The sequence below is a fragment of the Culex quinquefasciatus genome, chromosome 1, assembly GCF_015732765.1.
Source record: "Culex quinquefasciatus strain JHB chromosome 1, VPISU_Cqui_1.0_pri_paternal, whole genome shotgun sequence".
NCBI lineage: Eukaryota > Metazoa > Arthropoda > Insecta > Diptera > Culicidae > Culex > Culex quinquefasciatus.
The window spans coordinates 79,854,079-79,877,148 of NC_051861.1; the positions used below are offsets into that span (position 1 = coordinate 79,854,079).

At 38.7% G+C, this 23,070-nt stretch overlaps 2 protein-coding genes across 4 annotated transcripts; one reads left to right on the plus strand and one right to left on the minus strand.

Moving 5' to 3' along the window:
* Window positions 1-243: 243 nt before the first annotated feature.
* LOC6039059 lies at window positions 244-10,324 on the plus strand. Of its 3 annotated transcripts, XM_038266611.1 has the most exons (4): window positions 247-860; window positions 918-1,169; window positions 9,078-9,312; window positions 9,438-10,324. In XM_038266611.1, the coding sequence occupies exons 1-4, from the start codon at window positions 563-565 to the stop codon at window positions 9,553-9,555; spliced, it is 903 nt and encodes a 300-aa protein (XP_038122539.1). In that variant the 5' UTR covers window positions 247-562; the 3' UTR covers window positions 9,556-10,324. The 3 variants fall into 3 exon arrangements, with proteins under 3 accessions (XP_038122540.1, XP_038122539.1, XP_038122538.1); XM_038266612.1 differs by having other exon boundaries at window positions 244-1,169; window positions 9,078-9,308; window positions 9,438-9,566; XM_038266610.1 differs by having other exon boundaries at window positions 257-1,169.
* Window positions 10,325-14,764: 4,440 nt separating this feature from the next.
* On the minus strand, window positions 14,765-22,564 carry LOC6039058 (protein FAN). Its single transcript, XM_001848683.2, has 8 exons — window positions 22,137-22,564; window positions 21,609-22,065; window positions 21,303-21,488; window positions 16,468-17,374; window positions 15,966-16,398; window positions 15,779-15,907; window positions 15,266-15,723; window positions 14,765-15,109 (listed from the first exon to the last, which is right to left on the minus strand). The coding sequence occupies exons 1-8, from the start codon at window positions 22,148-22,150 to the stop codon at window positions 15,009-15,011; spliced, it is 2,685 nt and encodes an 894-aa protein (XP_001848735.2). The 5' UTR covers window positions 22,151-22,564; the 3' UTR covers window positions 14,765-15,008.
* Between the last annotated feature and the right edge of the window lie 506 nt (window positions 22,565-23,070).

Sequence of the window (23,070 nt, forward strand, 5' to 3'; positions counted from 1 at the left end):
AAAAAAGTGTTTTCAACTGAAATCGAGTGATAGTGAAAATCAGCACATTGGATGGAGTTAGGAGCGAGTGCTTAACCTGCAAAACATACGATAATTTCCCATACTTTAAAGCAATTCCCTTCGATTCCGTTAACGATTAGTCTCGTCATAAACGCACCAACCAGTATATATCTTCAACTAAGTTCAGCCAAAATCTGGGATCGGCAAATCACTGACTCGCGACCAACCTCAGACATGGGTTAAATTCGGTAAGCTATAAAAGGTTTCACCGATACTGTCAACCCGCTCATAACCGTGTGCACCGGGTATTCGAACGGACGGAACGGAACTCGCAAGAATCCGGAATTCTAAGGCAGGCTGCCAAGTCCGGACTGGTTAGAGTGTGTGCGTGTGCGTGTGCGTGTTTAAAGTTCGTGAACTCAGTGATGAAGTGAAAGTGCGTGCGTGCGTGCGTAGAAGATCAAGCGTGGCTTAAACTCAAGGATAGAACTGCTGGACAAGCCGTTTGGCAACGGGTACAAAGTTACAAAGAAGCGTTTTAAGCAAACACGCCACAGCCAACATGTCCTACATCGGAAACGCATCGGACGTTGAGCAGGAGAAGAATCTGACCGAGTACAGGCGGCAGCGGAGTTCCAGCAATTTGCTACCGGCCGGATCCAAGGCCGTTAGTAGCTCGAAGCTGTCGGACGTGCTGTGGAATGACAAACGTGCCAACCAGGGTAACCAGACGGACGACGATGACAGCGAGGTCTCGGACAGTGAGAACTTCCTGGCCAAGGGGGCCTTCCTCCTTACACCATCGCACGAGCTTTCGATGGATAGAGCTGCGCTGATTTGCGAAAAAATGAATTTCAAAGGTTGTTTTAGCCTTACAAAGACGGCCACTGGAATATTATTTAAATTTTCTAACCCAGAAGATTATCAGGCTGTGTTCAAAAAGGGATTTCACAAAGTGACGGGGGCACGTTTCTACAAGAAGGTGGCCATCCCATGCAGGCCCCAGAAAACTTTTATGCTGTACGTATTCGACGTTCCGGATGATGTTCCCGTGGAAGACATACGCCACTCGCTGTATCGCTTCAACTCGGTCGTCGAGGTCGTTCGGCTGGTAGTGCACTACCAGAAGCAATCGAATGCCCAGAACGATCAGGAACAGATGCAAGCAGGTACGAGTAAAATTACACTAAATCATTTACAGAAACGATTTCCTATTTCGAATCTCGCAAATTCTTGTTTATTCGAATAACCGCATCTAAACTCTCTAGTTTAAAATCTGCTCTGTATTATAGTATTTAAGCAAGCTTTCTATCAGCATAAATTTAAATAGTTAATGTAGCTATTAGTCTGGGGAGCAATTCTCTACCAAAACCGGAAATTGGCCTTCCCTATGACTAAAGAAGCTATTTTGTGTCATTGGTTCACCCATACAAGTCTCCATACAATTTTGGCAGCTGTCCATACAAAAAAAAAATTGAAAAAGTAGTGATTTTTGAAATTTTATGCACAAACAAATTTGAATTATTTTTTTTAAATGTAAAATTAAATTTGCAATCGGAAAGTACTTGACAGTTTTTTTTTGAAAAAGGGGTTTCAAGATATAGCCACCGAAAGTTTGATTTTAACGAAGTATTTGCAGTTTTTCGATTTTTAAATATAGTGATCATGAGTAACCATTTCTAATAATATTTTTTTAAAGGTTCAAAAAATTGGCTATAAATTTGTCTAAAAGATTTTGAAGATTGGAGCTCTGGTTGCTGAGATACAGCGGCCTTAAGAAAAAGAAACAGGAAAATTGAAGTTTTCTTAGTCTCACCCAAACAACCCACCATTTTCTAATGTCGATATCTCAGCAACTAATGGTCCGATTTTCAATGTTAAAACATGAAACATTCGTGAAATTTTTCAATCTTTTCAAAAACAATACTTTTAAAAAATTTAATCATGACTTACACTTCAAAAGGGCCAAGCAGGGCCAAAGCCCTTTTGAAATGTTAGTCTTGATTTAAAAAATTGAAAATATTGTTTCCGAACAAATCGGAAAATTTCACAAATGCAACTTATGTTTATGCTCAAATATCTTTTTATCACAAATATCTTAACCCGGGCATGGTCTTCGGGTCTATATGACCCAAGAGCATGATAAAAGTTATCGTATCTTTTAACCGTATCTTTTAACCTTTTTTCGCTGTTTCATGAAGTTTGATATGTCGCATGATATGCTTCCCTGCATACGCCGGAAGTGTCCCCCAGTGGCCACCGGTAACCGGTTCCGGCGTGAACAGGTTGGGTCAGAGGATAGCGGCATGACCTAAGATGGTCATAATTTTCAATTTCATGAAGTTTGATATGTCGCATGGTAGGATTCTTTGCATACTCCGGAAGTGTCCCCCACTAGCCACCGGTAACCGGTTCTGGAGTGACCAGGTTGGGTCAGAGGATACTGGTATGACCTCAGATGGTCATAATTTGCTATTTCATGAAGTTTGATATGTCGCATGATATGCTTCCTTGCATACTCCGGAATTGTCCAACAGTGGCCACCGGTAACCGATTCCGGCGTGACCAGGTTGGGTCAGAGGATATCGGCATGACTTAGATGGTCGTAATTTTCAATTTCATGAAGTTTGATACGTCGCATGGTAGGATTCTTTGCATACTCCGGAAGTGTCCCCCACTAGCCACCGGTAACCGGTTCCGGAGTGACCAGGTTGGGTCAGACGATACTGGTATGACCTCAGATGGTCATAATTTGCTATTTCATGAAGTTTGATATGTCGCATGATATGCTTCCTTGCATACTTCGGAATTGTCCCTCAGTGGCCACCGGTAACCGATTCTGGCGTGACCAGGTTGGATCAGAGGATATCGGCATGACTTTAGATGGTCGTAATTTTCAATATCATGAAGTTTGATACGTCGCATGATATGCTTCCCTGCATACTCCGGAAGTGTCCCCCAGTGACCACCGGTAACCGGTTCCGGCGTGACCAGGTTGAGTCAGAGGATATCGGCATGACTTTAGATGGTCATAATTTTCAATTTCATGAAGATTGATATGCAACATGACGGGGTTCTAGCGATACCATTATTGGAACTGTTTTGGTGGTACCCTGGAACCGGTTCCGGATTGATTACAGTTGGTCGGAACGATCCCAAACAGTCAGGGGTAGTATGTAGTGTACGTATGTAATGATTTACAAAAAATCCGGTTGAAAAAATTGACTAATGTGTTGATTTTATAACAAAAGCTGAAAAAATCATGTTTTTCGGATGTTCCGGGTTAACGGAACCGCTGTCCACTTTAGACAAATCATCTCTACGGGAGCTTAAAGTTGAGGTTATTACCCGTCAAATGCAACTGGAAGCAACCAGCTATGTGTTATCGTTCCGGAGATACAGGTCCTCAAAGTCGGGGCCTCAAAAAGGATTTTTTTCGGTTGTAGCAGGTTCCCGGTGGCCACAGTGCCCAAAACCGGTTCTGCCAGTCGGAATCGCTAAGTAGACATTCTAACCTTTCATTTTCAGCCAAGACATCCAAAATCGGTCAAGATTCCGAATTATGGCAGCCAAAAACATTTCTGGGTCATATAGACCCGAGTACCATAATTGTATGTTGTTGTTGTTGATTTTATTGGGGGAACTTTAACCCTATGGGTCATTGGGGTGTAATATCAAAATCGATTTTCCAGCACAGCAATTTTTCAGTTCCTTTTGGGATCCTAAACAACTCCCCAAAGTTTGGGAACGATTGGTTTAGTCCTCACTTTGCGCAAAGCGAATCAATTTTCCATATAAATTTGTATGGGAAAAACCATTTTTTTGGATTTTGATATTTATAAAATCCACGTTTCACGCTGTACTAAAACCGGATTCATATTCGGATGCTCTGGAATGTGCTCTACAACTTTCTCGAAGAGAGTATGGTGCTAGCTTGTCCCTGAAAGAAGATACAAACTTTGGGGAGTTGTTTAGGACCCCAAAAGGAACTGAAAAATGGTTGTGCTCGCTAAATTTGGACAACTTTATTTTTTTCCATACAACCATATTACACCCTAATGGGTCATTCGCTCCCGACCATAATTGTATGTACCGTAAACCGGGGTGACTTTGATAGGATTTCAATTTGTTTTTAGAATATTTTCCAACAGGTAAGATTTTTCTCAATATTATTATTTTTAAAACATGTACTGGGGTAGGCCACACAAAGTCCATGCACTATATTGGAAAAAAAAGTTTTTTCAATAGTGTTTAGAAAAATAGTTACGTTAAAAATTCTTAGTTTTAGTTCCGGGGTGACTTTGATAGTCATAGTTTTTCTTGTTAAAATCATATTTAAGATGTTCAAACTTTATTTGTACGTTAAATGTACCATCACTAAAGTAGCTGATATAGTTTGTAAGCAAAAAAATCAATGTTTATGTTAAGTTAACTAAGTTTATAAGCTTTTTAACAAAATACATATAAATTTTAGGTAAAATTGTTAAACTGTCGAAATTTTGCCTAAAATTTGTTAAAACTAGTTTTGTTTATAAAATTATCGATTTATATTGCATTTTATACTGAATTCGAAGCACGAATCACAAGTTTTCACATTTTACATGAAATTTGTTCAACTGAAATTGCCTATAAATTTGGAGATTTTTTTTTAATTGTGTTTCAAAAACACATATTATCTATTATTTACAAACTTATTTAACCTTCTCCTAGTGGAAAATTGTCCAAAGAATCCAAAAATGCATTCCGTTTTCCGATAAAAATCATGTTCATTGAGAAAATCTTGACACTTTGAGAAGTTTAAAATAATGACTTCCATCAACATTTTCTTAACTATAGTTAACTAACTTTATAAACCTTTCAAAAATTTATGAAAAGTTCTTCTTGAGGTACTTCGAACAATTCTCTACCACGGTCAGTATGTATCTGAACCATTCCTTACGTATTTTAATTGTACTCTTCATTTTGCGGAAAAATCGCAAACCAATCAAAGTCACCCCGGCTATCAAAGTCACCCCGTTTTACGGTACGAAACGAAAACCATGGCCGGGTTAATGGTTTTTGCAAAAAATATTCCTAAAGCCATTCCTTTGAACCTCATGGGTTGCAAAAATCGTCACATTGTTTAATCCAGTGATCCTCAGCCAGCTGAATCTCGCGGGCCTCTTTGGCATTTAGCTATAATGTTGCGGGCCGCATGTGAGACACAAATAAAAATGACGGAAACTTGAAAAAATGGCAACAGTTTGATAGTTAGATTTTCATAAACTGTCTTTTTGCACAACTTTTTAACTTGATTTTCGAACATAATTAAATGTTTTCCAATTTTCAAACTTTAACCAAATATACTTACAAATTTATCAATTCCTTCTAATAAATTTCTTTCAAATAAAAATGTGTAAAAAAATTCACATTCTTCTTTCCTGTTAGATGAAAATCTCACCAAGTTTAAAAAAATTTTGAATTAATTTTGATACAAACTTTTTCCGAATATAATCCGATGAAATCTTTTTTTATTCAATTTTATTGAAAATAACAACAAAGTTTTTTTTTTTGCTAAATATAAAGATTATGTTGTACAGTCCAGACTCGATTATCCGAAGCCTCGATTATCCTAATTTTTGTACGGGACTTCGGATAACCGAATAATCTCGACAATAAAAAATAAGACAACGAAAAACATTTTTATTGTGATTCGATTATCCGAAGTGAAATTTTGCCAAGGACTTCAGATCATCGAGTCTGGACTGTATTTCGAAAAATGAGAATTTTATTGCTAAACAAGACTGTAACATCATTTTGACCTGGCTGGAAAAAAAACTCTTTTCTAATAGATGAATATTCCACTTTAATTTTTATGAGGCAGGCAGTTAGTGATAGAAAACAATCACACATTGAAAATTTAAAGAAATATGATTGTTTTTCATTTGCCTTCAATTAATATTTCAAAATTAAATTAAAGTAAACAAATCATATTTTAAACCTATTTCTAATTACTTTTTTTCTAATTTTATATAGAATACAAGAACATCATATGTTATCATCAAATACTTTTTTTGTTTTTAAGTTCGGATAACAAAATTGAACTTGAAAATGTTGATTCAAAATCTATATTTCATTCTTTCTAAAATCAATGATTCTATGGAATTTTATCTCAAGTGCTTTTATTTTTTTTTTAAATGGAGTTTATTTGGTTCGACTTGTATACTCATTAGAGCATTTGCATAAAAAAACAAATTTCACAATTTTATTACATCTCTAGGTAATAATTTTCGAATGGAAATTTGGCAAAACATCAACAAATTATAAAACAAAGAATTCGGCCGTTTCCAAGACTTCATTCACTATGGTACAATGATATACAGCAATTCCCCACGAAAACAGCATGATTCGAAAAAAGTTCTCCGATCGGGCTCATAATTTTCCTTGGCTGAAATAATTAGACCCGTATTTTTTTTGTTTGGCCAATAGGTTACTGACGAAACGAGAAATAGTTTAATTTTTTCATTAAAATTGCGATAACTTTGAAATTTAAGCGATGACCTATACATGATTAGGTAACAAAGTTTGAAAGACGCAACTTTTGATACCCAAAACGCAATCCAAAGATTTAAATTTGGCTCAGATTTGTTGATGTGATTTGAATTTAATTGTGATTTTTTCAGGAAGATAGGGGAAATATACTTATTGTAATCACTCTAAGCCGTTCGCCCAATTCTCATCACTTTTGCTGTTTTCCGCTATTAAATCAACATTTTCAGTTAAGTTCAGTTTAGTTCAGTTAACAATGGAGAGTTTCTTGCTCACTTTTATTTGAGCTATTTATTACTTTGGAACAGTCAAAAACACTTCATGAATGCTGTAATTCACGACCAAAGTGCTGATAGGCCGATAATAGAAATAGGCTGAGAAAGGGTATACGAAGTTGTCTACAGAAACCAATCTATAATGTTTAGAACTGTTTGACATTTTTTTCTGATATCAACGGCATATTAAGCACCGTGGCTTTCAAATAAACAAAAGTTTTTTTTTTAAATATGGTTGGAATATAAGTCTACTGCCGCTCTAATCTAGTCCGTCCCATACGTAAATACAGCAAGCCTAGATAAATGCAAGGCAAATTTGTCCTGGCCGTTTTCTGGAATAAACTACAAAAATTAATTAGTTTTTTTTTCTGACAATTCACATGATTTTCAAACCAACTGCATCATTACATATGAGGCGGACTTGATTTGAACGGCAGTCTAGTGAAATGAAAATTTTCATTGATTTACAATTTTGTTTACATTTTAAACCCTTTAACGTTCTATATATACAGCAATTCCATTTGAAAAGAGCCTAAACCGAAAAAAAGTTCTCCGATCGGGCTCAAAATTTTTCTGGGGGTTCCTTGGCCAAAATAATTAGACCGTATTTTTTTGTTTGGCCTTTAGGGTGACCTACATCGTGCCAGGGTGGTTCAAAAAATGGCAATTTTCGTCATTTTTTGCAAAAACCTCTTTTTTCAATCATACCTCCGCGTCATTTCATCCGATTTTAGCTGTCTTAGACGCAAAAGAAAGTTGATGAGTTCGGCTATTTGGGAAAAATAGTAAGAAGTTTCAAAAATCTAGCCTAACATTTGAAAAAGTCGCATGAAAACTTATAATGGCGTTTTGACCGTGTCTGGACCAAAGAGCCTATGTCTGAAAATATTTTTATCGGATTCCTCGGAAAATTTCACATAACATTTAAAAAAATTGGCGATGTCGAACCGTACGTTTCGGAGATATGATTTTTTGAAAATAAAGACTGCGTTTGAGATAACTCTTGTTCAATACTTCCCTAATCCGAATATGATTGTAATTTCCAATTTCATGATAAAATTTTGTATTAAAAAAAAATTCTTTATAAAAGAAGTAAGTTATTTATCTAGAGAACAAAGCATGACCATTCCTAAGTGGGCCGGACCCCATATTAATTCTAAAACCAGTCCGCGGGTTACATGCGCCCTACGGGCCGTCGTTTGGTGTTCGCCGTGAGTGCTGATAAGCTTGAATTAGACAATAGGTAGGGGAAACATACCCTTTCTAATCAAACACCTATCTTCGTCATATGGAGAGTTTGATGCTCGATTTAAGCTCAAAAAATACTATTTAGGCTTTAAACTTACCAGCAACAGCACCGGCTCGAGTAAGCACGCAAATTTATGCCATTTACTGGCCAAAAAGATCAAATTTAATGCACTTTTGATCATAATTTCTATTTTGCGAGACCATTTCTCATCATTTTGGTGGCACACACATCCACACGCAAGATCAGCGGTAACGAAAGTCACTATCAATATCTTTCCACTTGCGCTAACGATTTCAAAGCGCTTAAGATATAAAATTGCTTCCAACTACCGGCAACATGTTCTTTTGACCATTACTTAGTCACTCACTTGAAAAAAAATCCCGAAAAATGTAAATAATTAGCAAGCACCATAAAAAAACAAACGCGCTAAGTCTTTTGACGTTTCAATTTTGAATATCCATTCCAATCGAAGGCTGAAGAAAACCGAGCGAGAAGCGAAGGCAAATAAAGAACAAAGGGTGGCCACCAATACCACCAACATGCTGGTGCAGCGCCTGTTGGAGTGAGCAAGTGCTGCCAGGAAACTTTCGCTATAAATGCTACTTTTCGTGAGTGTTCACTTAAAATTGCATAACAATTGGCAGCACTAAGCAGACCCAAAAGAGCGCTGGAAGAAAAAAAGAACTAAGCTGAAAATAGAAAAATGGGCGTGGCCCAATGCACTCGACTGATTAGAATGCGTTTTTTTTTTAAATGCTTGTAAAAGGAACAGCATAACCTTTAATAAAAGTGAAAATATACAGAAATGTTCACAAAAAGTTGCTCTACTCGTTGGTGTACTTGGTTTTAGTGAATTTCAAGGAACAATCCAGATTATCCAGCATCATTTAAACACGACCGCTTATTAGGCTTTAAATTGGCATATTTCCCCTAGATGAGTTTTTTTTAATATTTATAAGAATGAGTTAAATTTGTAAAAATATGATATCTCAATGTATAACTTACCACTAATCAAATCTTTCCAGTCCCAGCCACACCGAAGCCTCCGATGCCGAAGCTATCCACGGCCAAACCGATCGACGAGCAGGACGTGGCCCTGCAGCGGGAATCGCCCCCGCCGCCGATCCGCATCACGCTGGCCTCCATCGACGAGTACCACCATCTGCTGCAGAACGGGCTCGACTTTTACGGCGCGACCTTCTTCCCGACGGAACCGACTCTGCCGGCCCAGGCCTCCAAGATAGCCACTAAGAAAGGAAGGTACTAATTCTAACCATTTTGTAGGGGTCGCGAAACTTGAGCGGCCTTACAGGGGAAAAGCGCTCGTAACGGTCGATTAGTTGATGGCATAATTTAAATTGTTTCTTTTTCCTTCTCATCCACAGTCGCATGATAGACGGCTCGATCCCAGGGCGTGTTCGCGAACTGCTTCCGGTGTTTGACGCGGCCGGTTTCAGCAAGATTCCGCCGCCGGCTTCCAAGACGATCAAACCGCGCCCCTAAAAAATCATACCATAAATCGCTCTCTGCTCGCGTTCCCAAAACTCCCCTCTCAACATACCTACATCATCATTTTACTTCAATTTACGAACGCTGTTGTACTAGCTAGGAACTAGACTAAACGTTAATGTCTTTTTTTTTCTTTTATTATAATTTGTTTGTGTTTCTTTAGAAGCAGCGATTTTTTCATTGTTACTACACAAGCAAGCAAGTTACGCTCGATTAGCCTGACGAACGCGACGATCACGCGAAATGAACGCGTGGTGACGACCAAGAATCATTATTCGACACACCACTTATATTGCATTTACATTTAGGGTTTGGCTTTCTTACAATGGGATATCCAGTTGAGACAACATAATGTCCGCATATTTAATTAAACTTTATTTCTCTCTCTATTTAACTTATAGAAAGTAACTAAGATGTACTACGTTAAGCAATCAACAGTTCCTCTTCTTTAATGTGTGAAAGATTTTACTGATATCTGATATATTTAATTGCTTTTTGATATAAACATTTTTATTACAACCAGGAAGACAGTCCTAAAGTTAGAATGACCTGAGCATGAATGAAAGTCACACAAACAAGTTACAACATATATACAAGTTAAGATGTGTTTATGAGTTCGACTAGGTAGTAGTAGCAAACAATGACTATTCTGATAAAGATCTTTAAAAACAACATAACATGCTGATGCTGACGGCGATTCCAATTCTTGATGATGATCATATAATTATTCTGTATTAAAAGCTTTCAAATGACATCTAGAAAGTAATAACGCAGTTTTATTGAAACCCTAAAGAAAAGAAAATCCTTTGGAGCAACCAGCGGCGCCCACTTCACTTTGCACGGGCAAACTTCGTTATTTCCGACAATCGTATATCGCCTTTATGAGTATGGGAAAGGATGTTAGCAGCCAGAGAGCTTGATGAACTGCCAATGAGTTGTTGATGTTTTTAAGAAATTTTGAAATTAAATATGATTGAACTTAAATTTATGTTTTACATTTTTGCATCGATTCGATACATTTGGGTAAAAAGAAAAAAATCAACTTGACAACTAATCCTAACTTAAAACTAAAAAAGCAAATTCATTGAAATATTCAAAATCATTAGAACGAGTAAACTACGAGCTGTATTTCAAGTAAATCCTCCAAGCGTTCTTACTTGTTCCGCACGAGTTTTGCAACCACGCAGTGTTGTTGTCATCTCGATGAAAATGTTCAGAAGTTCTTGTGGTGAAAACAGGTCACTACTGCCTTCATCCGTTGATGCTGGTTTGTTTGCCCTCGGTTGCTGACTGAAGCCAGGAGGTGTTGTATTCTCTGCAACTTTTTGCCGCTGATTCAACGGCAATGGCTGCAGATTTGGAACCACTCGAACAGATCCCGCTCCTGGCGACGCCAAAGCAGGAAAATCCACGTCCGTGAAAGTTGGTGGTGTTTTGCGACGATTTGGTTGGTGCCTCGTCGTCGCTTGCTGCCGAATTTTCACAAACTCAGCACGTTTTGGGCAGCTTCGATTCTTGGTCGAATGGTCGCCGCCACAATTGAAGCATTTGGCTTCGATGTTCTCGTTGATTGTTTCGCAAGCTTGAGTTTTGTGCTCACCTCCGCAGGTTGCACAACGACTCTTAATGAAACAATTCCTTCCACCATGCCCAAACTGCAAACAGTTCGAACACTGTGTCACGTCACGGTGCACTGGACGATAACGTTCCCAAGACACGATGATGTTGAAAATTGCCCGAACTGCTTTCAGCTCAGACGGCGTTGTCGATCCTTTCTCGAGATGAACCAGGTACAGTTGATCACGATACTTGATGTCCTTGTTGTGTCTCGTCATCTTGAAGACTTCGATCAACTTAAGAGTTTTGAGCTCTTCTCTCAGCACACTCACATCCATGTCATACAGGCCACGGAGGACCTTTTTCATGGGGCGTTTACCTGGATCGTCATGGCTGTAGTATTCTATCTTTGTGTTGTTCAGGAAATCCCGAACGTAGTTGTAATCCTTTCTGGTAGGTAGCAGAATTTTGAGTCCATCAGCACACAAGCGAATGGAAGCTCGTAAAGCACCAGATTTGATAAATCCGGTCAGCCACTTTCGCACCGAATCCGATGACGATGTTTTCACAAAAATGGATGGACTCACGTCCACAGGGAGGGTAGCAAACTGGTTTCCAGATGAAATTTGAGCGTCCTTGCTCAAATTGCCTGGCTTTGCAGGTAGCGCTTCGGCATTCTTTAGCTTCTTCAAATCTGCCGATCCTGCTGGTGAGGACCGCCTCTTTTTCTTGCCGTGAGGTATTTTTTGCACTTTTTTGGTTTGTGAGGGACGCACGTCTGACTCGCTTCTCTGCTGATCGCAGACTCATGTTTTTAAGAAACATTACACATTCCTCAAGTAACTCTCCAGCACTACCAAAAAGTCATAAATCGGCAACAGATTGGCATTCTGTTGCTAATTAGTCAGCCCTTATTCAACTGCACTGTTCAAAGCTGAATAAGTGCGGCTTAAGAGCATTACACAACACTAACAACACTGTCATGCTATTTCCATCAAACTTGCAACATTGTTCTCATTCTGAGTGAAGAGTGAAATAGAGAGTGTGAGAAAACACCAACCTTTCACTTTCTCGTATCTGTAATTCTGTAATTTCGGAAACATTCTATCTTCATTTGTTTTTTTTTCTGAAAGCACACGATTTTCAACCAAACTGCATCAATAACTCAAAAGTGATGAAAATGCTACTTACTTTACTTTATCAGCAACAGGTCTATCGACCAACGCTGAGCTAATCGAAGATTTCCAGGATGCTCGATGCATCTTCGTCCACTGCACACAGCCAATGCGTACGAGGCCTTTTACGAAACCGACGACCCCGTCCAGGTTCGCTGCTGAACATCGTTTTAGCCGCCCGCTCATCCGACATTCTGGCTACATGTCCAGCCCACTTCAGCCTGTCGTGCTTGATGACTTTTACGATATCAGCATGTTTGTTATCTTGGTACAACTCGAAGTTCATGCGCCTGCGCCACCGGTCTCCTACTTTCTTGCCACCGAAGATAGAACGCAGGATTCTCCGCTCGAATACTTCAAGTGCTCTCTGGTCAGCCTCCTTAAGCGTCTACGAGTCGTGACCGTAAAGAACTACAGGGAGTAGCAAGGTCCTGTACAGCGTGATTTTCGTAGGCGTCCTTAGGCTGCGGAACCTTAGTTGGCTTCGAAGACCGTAGAAGGCCCTGCTTGCAGCACTAATCCACCGTTTCACTTCACAGCTCACATCGTTGTCGCACGTCACAAGTGTACCAAGATATACAATATCATCCACCACCTCATATCTTTCCCCATCTTTTTCCACCTCCAAAACACCTTCACCTGCACTGCGCTTGAAAGGGATGAACGCCTTCTCCACTGAATGACGATCGATACCAGTGATGTCGATGCCGTCAGCGTATCCAAGCAGCATGTTCGATTTGGTGATGAGTGTTCCGTTTTTTTGCACACCTGCCCTTCGAGCAGCACCCTCCAACGCTATGATGAACAGTAAGTTCGAGAGAGCATCGCACTGCTTCAATCTATCCAACGTAACGAAAGCTTCAGATGTCTCGTTAGCTATGCGCACGCTTGATTTTTGTCCGTCGAGCGTTGCAGGAATCAGTCTTATTAGTTTCGCCGGAAAGCCGTGTTCTAGCATAATCTTCCAAAGTTCCGCACTGGTATTCGTCAACAAAGGTCTCAGTCAACGGTCTCAGCTTGCTCCACAGGATTTGGGATACTATATTGTACGCTGAGTTGAGGATTGTGATACCTTAATAGTTGGCACAATCGAGTCTTTGCCCCTTCTTGTAGATTGGCGTGATGAGCCCTTCTAACCAGTCGATCGGAAGCTGTTCTTGGCACCAAATTCGCTGGACGATTTGGTGCAGAATCTTGATCATCCGCGCGCTCCCGTGCTTGAAAAGTACGGCCGGAAGTCCGTTCTTTTCCCGCGTATTTCGCGTTCTTGAGCTCCTCTAAGGCTTTTTACACGTCCTCCAACAAGGCTATCCCATCGTCCTCAACGTTTATCCTGCCCTCGACGACTCCCTCTCGCATCTCACCGTTCAACAGCAATTGAAAGTGCTCCTTCCACCTGGCCGCTACCACTATCTTATCTGTCAACAGGTTACCTTCCCTGTCGTTGCACATAACATGGGAAGGCGTCATTTTCTTTCTTACACCTTTGACAGTTGCATAAAACCTCCGCTTATCGTTCGCATTGTACTGTGCTTAAGCTTCGGCAAGTACTCTCTCGTCGTACTCCCGTTCTTTTCCGCGGTGGGTTCGTTTCTCAGTTCTTCGCAGCTCGCTGTATCGCTCACAGTAACCAGCATACGTTTCCTGGCCTCGTTATTCACGTCCGTCACTCGCTGGCACTCCGCATCGAACCACCCTTTGGGTTTTGGGTCCTCTGGTGGTGCCCATCACTTTGGTAACCGTTGTGTTTACTATGCTCGAGAGGCGTTGGGCGTTCAATTGCGCTATCCTCGCAGTCCTCGGGGTCAACACGTTCGACAGCCTAGCTCGGATTTTACACGCTACCAGGAAGTGATCAGAGTCGATGTTCGGACCTCTGTACGATCGGACGTCCATCACGTCCGAACGTGAAGTGTCGACCGTCTACCAAAACGTGATCGATTTGTGTGCACGATTCGCCATTCGGGTGGCGCCAGGTTTGCTTCCAAATGTTCTTGCGCGCAAAGAAGGTGCTACAGCGGCGAAATTGACTAAACGGTTACCTTGCCAATGACATGTTAGAAGAACGCTTCCCTCCCGACCTGCGCGTTTGCTTCTCCGATGACGTCGGCGCGTAGATGTTGATCAGGCTGTAGTTAAAGAATTTGCCCTTTATTCTCATCAAGCAGGTCCGGCCATTCACCAACCTCCACTTGATGACTCGGTTCTTCTGATCGCTTGCAGCTACCGGGACCCAGCTGCGGTTTTCTCTCGACACCGTAACGAGGGCTTTTGTCTCGTAGCCTACGGTACAGCTTCACGTAGTCTATACCAAAAATCTGAATTAATTGCACACAATTGAGTTTGTTAAGTCGAAATAAATAAGACGAGTGCTGGAAAAATCGACCTTTGTAACTAGTTACCTACAACATGTAATATACTACATCTGAAAACAAAAGGGCTTTCTCAAAATCAAATTACCGTTCAAAGTCTTTCCTCACGATAAACAGATGAACGAGATTCAATTTTATTGCTCGAAACGTAAAAGAGGTAGTAAAAATTTAACACGGAAAAAACGATTTCATTAAAAATATATATCACGAATAAATAGACGCTCACGCAAAGCGGGCAGACTTTTTTGTGTGTTTTTGTTCGCACGAAGACCGACTTTTTTGTTTGTTTAGAAACTGGGAAAGTTTAAAAAATGCGTTGAAAAACTTACTTACGCTAAACAGCTTACAAATTACTCTTCCATATTTTGACACAATAGTCGCGGTCATCTTTGCCACTGGTTATGATTTGGCCATCGCGCGAACAACCGACACCATAAATACAATCTGGAAAGGGTTAAGATTTTGTCTTTTTGCATCTTGGAATGGAGCTCCCGTAGTCGAGCAGTTTTTGCTTTTGTCTACAATGTATTTCTTATGGAGCGAACTGTCAAAAACTGCACGACGGCGGGTGCTCCATTGTTTAACTTAAAAATAACTTACCTGCATGTACTCGAATCTCCTTCTGGATCATGCCCTCGAGCATGTTCCACACGTACAAAACTCCGGCGCGATCGCCCATCAGCAGATACTTGTCGTCCTTGGCCCAGCAGAGAGCGCTCACAACGGCCGGCATTTCGCGCTTGAAGATCACCATCCCTGTCTTGATGTCTACGATGTTGAACATGCGATCTTCACCGCTGCTCACGATCATCGAGCAGGACCGGTTGAATCGAACGACCGTAACGCCGTCCCGATGCTGCAAGATCAACCGGTGATCCTCGGAGTCTACGGCGCGGTTTTGGTCGGTGATCTGCAGTTGCCACAGGAACAGTTCACCGCTGGCGCTTCCGACGAGTATCTTCAGACAGTCTTCGGTCTTGAAAGTGTCCAGACAGACGATTTTGTCCTCCAGCGGAAGGTAGCCGATAACCGCATCAATGTGGAAGTTGTTCCAAACTCTGCGGATGAAGGTGTTACAGATGATAGTTTTTAAGTTGTTTAGAAGTAACCTACTTGACGCTGCAATCCCAACTGCCGGACACCAGGAGGTTGCTTCCCTGAACACAGGAGATGCACGAAACCGCATCGTCATGGGCTGGAACTACTTGCGAGACTTTCCCGTAATCCAGATTGTAGATTATTCTACCAAATGCAAAGTCAAAGTTACCAAGTTGTCATTCTCTTTAAGCAATCGGCTTACATGCTATTGTCCCAGCACCCCAGAATGGCCGCCTTGGCACTCGTCAGCCGTATCGCGCTCAGCGGCATGTCGCTGATCTGGACGCTCCGTATCTGGCGCCGTTCGACCAGGTTGTAACACTTGAACGTGCCGTCCTTACTGCTGGTGAAGATGTTCGTCGTCGGTTCGTCCAACAGCAGCGACGTGATCTCGTCCTTGTGGGAAAAGTATTGCGCGTCCAATTCGACGAGCAGTTCGCAGTCTATCGACAAGCTGCCGCCGGAGTGCGCCAACGGTGAGTCCACCTTGAGGAGCTTGGACACGTGCGGCGTGCGGAAGAGCTGTTTCGGGATTTGGCCAAACTCGGAGATTTGTACCTCGAGGGCGTGTCGTGCGGCCAGGTCCTTGATCTGGTCCAGGTCGACGGACCCCTCGTAGCAGAGATGGTAGAACACTGTGGATGAGAATAATCATGTTTTGTCGCTCTGAACCCATCCCATAGTAATGGACCAATTTTACTCACAGTTATCCGCCTTTAGCGCTTCTTCGCCCCTCTGCTTGTACCCGAATATCAAATCGATCCAGTGGTGCAAATTTCCGGACACAAAGTCCGACTCGAGCGCTTCCCGCAACATCCCGACAAACTTCTCCGGCGAGCCCTTCGCCCACTTTGGCAGCTGGACGTGGTTCACCGGTGTTCCGTCGAACCGCGCCCCGAAGTTAATCTTCATCTTGTTCACCAAAAAGTCCCCGCCCGTTTCGGTGTCGTAAAACTCCGGAATCAGCTCCTTAAAGTCGGCCATGTTTATCATGCAATTGCTGTACACATCCTCCACCTTGTTGAACATGCGATCCGGATGGTCGAAGCGCCCATTCTGCAGGCATAGCATCAGCTTGGGATATTTCCGGACCAGATAGAACAGAACCAGCCCCGGTGCCGAGTAGTGCGATCCGTACAGAAACTTCTGATCGTCACCCATCTCTTCGCAGCGTTCCTTCAGTCTTTGCAGTCTCTCCTGGCTCAGTGCGCCGACCGGTTTCGTGAGGTCACGGTACACCGTCGGATCGCCCAGATCCAGCTCCTCCGAGGTGTAATCGCAAATCACCCACGGAAACACCGGATACTGGGTCAAGTCTTGGTACGTCCGGTCGGCCAAGCTGTTCAGATACAGCAAGTAGTCGTAGTTGGAAATCAACCCGTTTTGCCATTTGAGCGTGATGCTTTCCGGGATTTGTTCCACGACGGAAAAATCATCCTGCTGGGTTGTTTTGGCGTAGAAATCGTCCCGCACGGTCTGGTTACGGAAGGACACGTACAGCAGCTGGTCGGAGCCATCGGACCATCGCAGCTCGAGGCCCACGTGGCGCAGCAGGAAGCGACGCTTGGTAAAGCTCTGGATTGTTTTCAGGCGGATTTTGACAACGGGGTACTGGAAGAAATATGATGTTTATAGAGAAAAGTCGAATAATTCTGAGTTAGGGATCAAATCCCGGCTTCCTTGAAATTTGGAATCAGGAATTGAGCTTGGAATATGAACAAAAAACCTTTGAGAATCAGGTGTGAAACTCACACCTTGGGATTGATGGTCTGGGACGCTAACCAGTCGGCCATCATGGAGTTAATGGGGAAATATGCCCATTTTAAGTCTAATAAGTGTTTGAATGATGAATGCTGGAAAATCTGGATTGTTCCTTGAAACTCACTAAAACCAAGTACACCAACGAGTAGAGCAACTTTTTGTGAACATTTCTCTTTATTTTCACTCTTATTAAAAGTTAAACTATTACTTTTACAAGCATTTAAAAAAAATATTTCAAAAATGCATTCTAATCAGTCGAGTGCATTGGGCCACGCCCATTTTTCTATTTTCAGCTTAGTTCTTTTTTTTTTCTTCCAGCGCTCCTTTGGGTCTGCTTTGTGCTGCCAAAATTGATGAAATTTGAAGCGAACAGTAACGAAAAGTAGCATTTATAGCGAAAGTTTCCTGGCAGCACTTGCTCACTCCAACAGGCGCTGCTGGTGGTGTTGGTGGCCACCCTTTGTTCTTTATTTGCCTTCGCTCCTCGCTCGGTTTTCTTCAGCCTTCGATTGGAATGGGTATTCAAAATTCAAACGTCAGAAGACTTAGCGCGTTTGTAATTTTTTATGGTGCTTGCTAATTATTTACATTTTCGGGATTATTTTTCTAGTGAGTGACTAAGTAATGGTCAAAGAACATGTTGCCGGTAGTTGGAAGCAATTTTATATCTTAAGCGCTTTGAAATCGTTAGCGCAAGTGAAAAGATATTGATGGCGACTTTCGTGGATGTGTGTGCCACCAAAATGATGAGAAATAGTCTCGCAAAATAGAAATTATGATCAAAAATGCATTAAATTTGATCATTCTGGCCAATAAATGGCATAAATTTGCGTGCTTACTCGAGGCGGTGCTGTTGCTGGGAAGTTTATAGCCTAAACATTATTTTTGAAGCTTTAATCGAGCATCAAACTCTCCATATGACGAAGATAGGTGTTTGATTAGAAAGAGTATATTTTTCCTGAAAAAATCCAAAATCAAAAATTCTTAAATTTTTGAATTTCTAAATTCTTCAATTCTTAAATTCTTAAATTCTTAAATTCTTAAATTCTTAAATTCTTAAATTCTTAAATTCTTAAATTCTTAAATTCTTAAATTCTTAAATTCTTAAATTCTTAAATTCTTAAATTCTTAAATTCTTAAATTCTTAAATTCTTAAATTCTTAAATTTAAATTCTTAAATTCTTAAATTCTTAAATTCTTAAATTTTAAATTCTTAAATTCTTAAATTTTAAATTCTTAAATTCTTAAATTCTTAAATTCTTAAATTCTTAAATTCTTAAATTTAAATTTTAAATTCTTAAATTCTTAAATTCTTAAATTCTTAAATTTAAATTCTTAAATTCTTAAATTTAAATTCTTAAATTCTTAAATTTAAATTCTTAAATTCTTAAATTCTTAAATTTAAATTCTTAAATTCTTAAATTTAAATTCTTAAATTCTTAAATTTAAATTCTAAATTTTAAATTCTTAAATTCTTAAATTCTTAAATTCTTAAATTTTAAATTTTAAATTCTAAATTCTTAAATTTTAAATTCTTAAATTCTTAAATTCTTAAATTCTTAAATTCTTAAATTCTTAAATTCTTAGCTTAAATTTTTAATTCTTAAATTCTTAAATTTAAATTTAAATTTAAATTCTTAAATTCTTAAATTTAAATTCTTAAATTCTTAAATTTAAATTCTTAAATTTAAATTTAAATTCTTAAATTTAAATTCTTAAATTCTTAAATTCTTAAATTCTTAAATTCTTAAATTCTTAAATTCTTAAATTTTAAATTCTTAAATCTTAAATTTAAATTTAAATTCTTAAATTTAAATTTAAATTTTTGAATTCTTAATTAAATTTAAATTTAAATTTAAATTCTAATTTAAATTTAAATTTAAATTTTAAATTTTAAATTTAAATTCTTAAATTCTTAAATTTAAATTTAAATTCTAAATTCTTAAATTTTAAATTTAATTTTAAATTTAAATTCTTAATTTTAAATTTTTAAATTCTTAAATTTAATTTTAAATTCTTAAATTTTAAATTCTTTAATTTAAATTTAAATTTAAATTTAAATTCTAAATTCTTAAATTCTTAAATTTAAATTCTAAATTTAAATTCTAAATTTAAATTTAAATTTTAATTTAAATTCTTAATTTAAATTCTAATTTAAATTTTTCTTAAATTCTAAATTCTAAAATTTAAATTCTTAAATTCTTAAATTCTTAAATTCAAAATTCTTAAATTTAAATTTTAAATTTAAATTTAAATTTTTAAATTCTTAAATTTAAATTCTTAAATTTAAATCTTAAATTTAAATTTAAATTTTAAATTCTTAAATTTAAATTTAAATTCTTGCATTTTTTCATTTAAATTCTAAATTTTGATTCTTAATTTTCTTAGTTTCCTTAAATTCTTAAATTCTGCAGTTTAAATTCTTAAATTCTTAAATTTAAATTCTGAATTTAATGCTTTAATTTTGATATTTTAAATATTACAGAGAATTTGATATTTTGGAGCATGTTTGTTATAGTTTAGGCAAATAATTAAAATTTTGGAAAAATAAAAAAATTTAATGATCGCTTGAAATTATGGCGAGAAGTTCCCACAATCAAGTACGAACCGTATCCAAAATTTTCAAATCCTTGAATTTTGTTTTTTAAGAATATTTTTAGCAATTATATTTTTTCTTATTTTGTAATTGTAATTTGTTGTTTTATTGTTGTTGTTTTATTGGTTAATTTTGGATATCTTGATTTTTGAGTTTTTAAATATATTCAGTTTTTTTAATGTTTCTACAAGCTTTGGGATTCCCTATGTATATATGACAATTTAAAATAAAACTCTAGATTTAGATTTTTTTTTCAAATAAAAAATTGAAAAAGTTAAATTTTCGAAATTTTTGATTTTTGATTTTTATAATTCATTTTTGTCTATTTAAAAATGTATGATGCTTTGATTTCTTTTGAAATTTTGAATTTTTAAATGCATATTTATATTTTGATATTTAAATAATTGTATGTTGAATTTAATTTTTGGTTTCCAAATATTTGATTTTTTTTAATGTGTAATACAGTCCATACTCGATTATCCGAAGGCCTTGGCAAAACTTCACTTTGGATAATCGAATCACAAAAATGTGTTTTTTCGTTGTCTTTTTTACTGTCGAGCTGAAGTATGACCCCTCAACTACTCTAAAGTGATTTAGAATTTTTAAATTTAGGATCGCGGCCAAAGTGGTAGTGATGATTAATTGAAAAACTGCATTTTTCAATTTAATGGGCAATAAACAATTCAAATTGGACTAAAATGGGGTCGCAGCACTCAATTTTGATGTCAAAAGTCCAACAATATATAATATTTTTTTGTTCATAATTCGATTATTTGAAGTCTCACACAAACCTTCGGACAATCGAAACATCGGATAATCTAGTCTGGACTGTATTTGTATTTTAAATTTTTTGAGTTTCCAAATATTATTGAATTTTCGAATCCTTGATTTTTTTTCAACCAGAAAATCAAATGATTATTAATAATAATTAATTAATAATAATAATATTATGGCTTTGGACCATGGACGCGGCCATCCATAAACCTTGTAAACACTTTTTCTAAATTTCAGCGTTTCGAAACTATTTTTTTGAGAAGTTTGGAAAATGGAAAAAATCGTTGATTAATTGCAATTTTAAGATTTTAAAAGTGCAGTTTCAGCAGGAGCAGAAAAACAGCCTATTCTAAAAACTTTGTCTAATAAAACTTAAAACAGGAACGTTCCTGCTCGCCCATGACTCACCCGCTGAATGTTGTTGTACGGCTGGAAGTAAACGAACGCATTCGTCAGCAACAGCCGGCCGGGATTCACCACAAGAGGATTTATCTCGTCCACCTGGTAGTCGCAGATGATCTTCTCGTACAGGTTCTCCAACCAAAGCGGGTTAAACTTTACCCGATTGTGGCGCGAAAAGACGATCGTCGCAATCTGTAAAGCAAAAAAAAAATGTCTCAGAGATATTGCACAATTCTTGAATTTTGATTGATAACCGTGCGACGACACTCTTATCAGTGGCGGGGTTCAACCCCTTCGAGCACAAGTTCTTACCATGCTGTTTTGTTCGTACGCGTGCAGCGTCGAAGCCCGATGAAGTTGGCACAGTTGCTGGATGTAATCGTCCAGTTTGGCGTAGTGAAAGTTAAACAGGAATACCTTTCCGTCTTTTTGCTGGTACGGCTGCACGACGTTGTCGTTGAGCATTTCGGTGTAGTGACTGCACTCGATCGCCAGCACGTTGCATTCCATTGTGTCCAGCCTGGTCGGTTCCCAGCGACGGATCTGCAGACAGTCCTTGTAGGCGATCTTGACGAGGGGCTGTCGGATGTCATCCTTGGCTTCGAACACCACCGACTTGGAGCACATCTTCAGCCGTCCAATCAGCGAAGATTGGAACGACGATGACGACGACTTGGACTGCGACTGCTGATCATCAGGCTGAAGCAGCAGGTCCACGGAAAAGTCCTCAAAGTAAATCTCGCCGGGCTCGAGCAGCAGCAGCGAAAATCTGCGAAGAAAAAACATATTAATTATGAATCATCTTTCGCCACTCAATCCCTAGATCAACCGCAAGCTTACCTTTCTTTTTCCATTGCGTGTGATGGTGTGATGTGCGGCGAGAGTCTAGATCTAGATCTGATTGCGGGACAGACAGTCAGTCACACACAGAGTTCTTTCCCCTCGCAGAGTCAGCTCATCAATGAACCTGAACTTGGAGCACGACAACACCAACAACAACAACAGTATGGCTAGACACAACACGACATGAACACAAGAAATAATCTGCGACGTTTTCTAGCTAGATTAGAACTGACTTGGCCGTTTAAGTGACACTAATCACCTCTGAGTGCATCGTATAATTTGGAGCGCCCACTCAATTGAAAATTTTCAGCTCCCTTTTTTTTTAAAGTGACACGATTAAGTGGGGGCATACTTGAATGTTTTGGTTTTGTGCCCCCAGACACTACATGCACAAAGATTAATACAATATGAGCAGAAAAGACGAATAGACAGCAGAAGTGGCAAAGGGAGAAAGATTGTTGCAATTTGTCAGCTGATGGTGCCCTGGTGGTACTTTTAAGGTTTGGGCAGTAGTCGCAAAAGTGGCCTAAATGGTCACATTCTTTTTGAAAATAATTTCAATTTGTAACTAAACCTAGGAGAATGAAATTTTCATTTATTTTATATATTTTATTCACATAAACATTTTATATTTCTTTGTGTTCCAATAAGTATATCTTTCCCTGTTCCTGATGGGAACACCCGTGAAGAGTATCGGGGCCGGCATTTATAAAGCGGATTCAGTGACTGTTTATTATTAACTTAATGTTAACATGTTATGGTTAATGTTAACATTCCATAGGTTGCCTTCCTAAGGTGTCTTGATAAGGTCCAGTTTGTGACGATACACTACCTTCCCTTTACTAAGCAATCGAATCCAGAGGGGAAAAGATCACCAGTTGTGTTGGTCCGATCCGGGATTTGAACCCCGATCTACCGTTTACGATGCGGA

Bases quoted from the DNA above. Each gene is read 5' to 3' on its own strand.
- LOC6039059 (XM_038266610.1), top strand. From the start codon at position 563: ATGTCCTACATCGGAAACGCATCGGACGTTGAGCAGGAGAAGAATCTG. The intron at 1,170-9,077 runs GTACGAGTAAAA...AAATCTTTCCAG, and splicing joins TCAGGAACAGATGCAAGCAG to TCCCAGCCACACCGAAGCCT. The intron at 9,313-9,437 runs GTACTAATTCTA...TCTCATCCACAG, and splicing joins ATAGCCACTAAGAAAGGAAG to TCGCATGATAGACGGCTCGA.
- LOC6039058 (XM_001848683.2), bottom strand. The intron at 15,908-15,965 runs GTAAGCCGATTG...TGCATTTGGTAG, and splicing joins GGGTGCTGGGACAATAGCAT to AATAATCTACAATCTGGATT. The intron at 15,110-15,265 runs GTAAGTTATTTT...AACCCTTTCCAG, and splicing joins GGAGATTCGAGTACATGCAG to ATTGTATTTATGGTGTCGGT.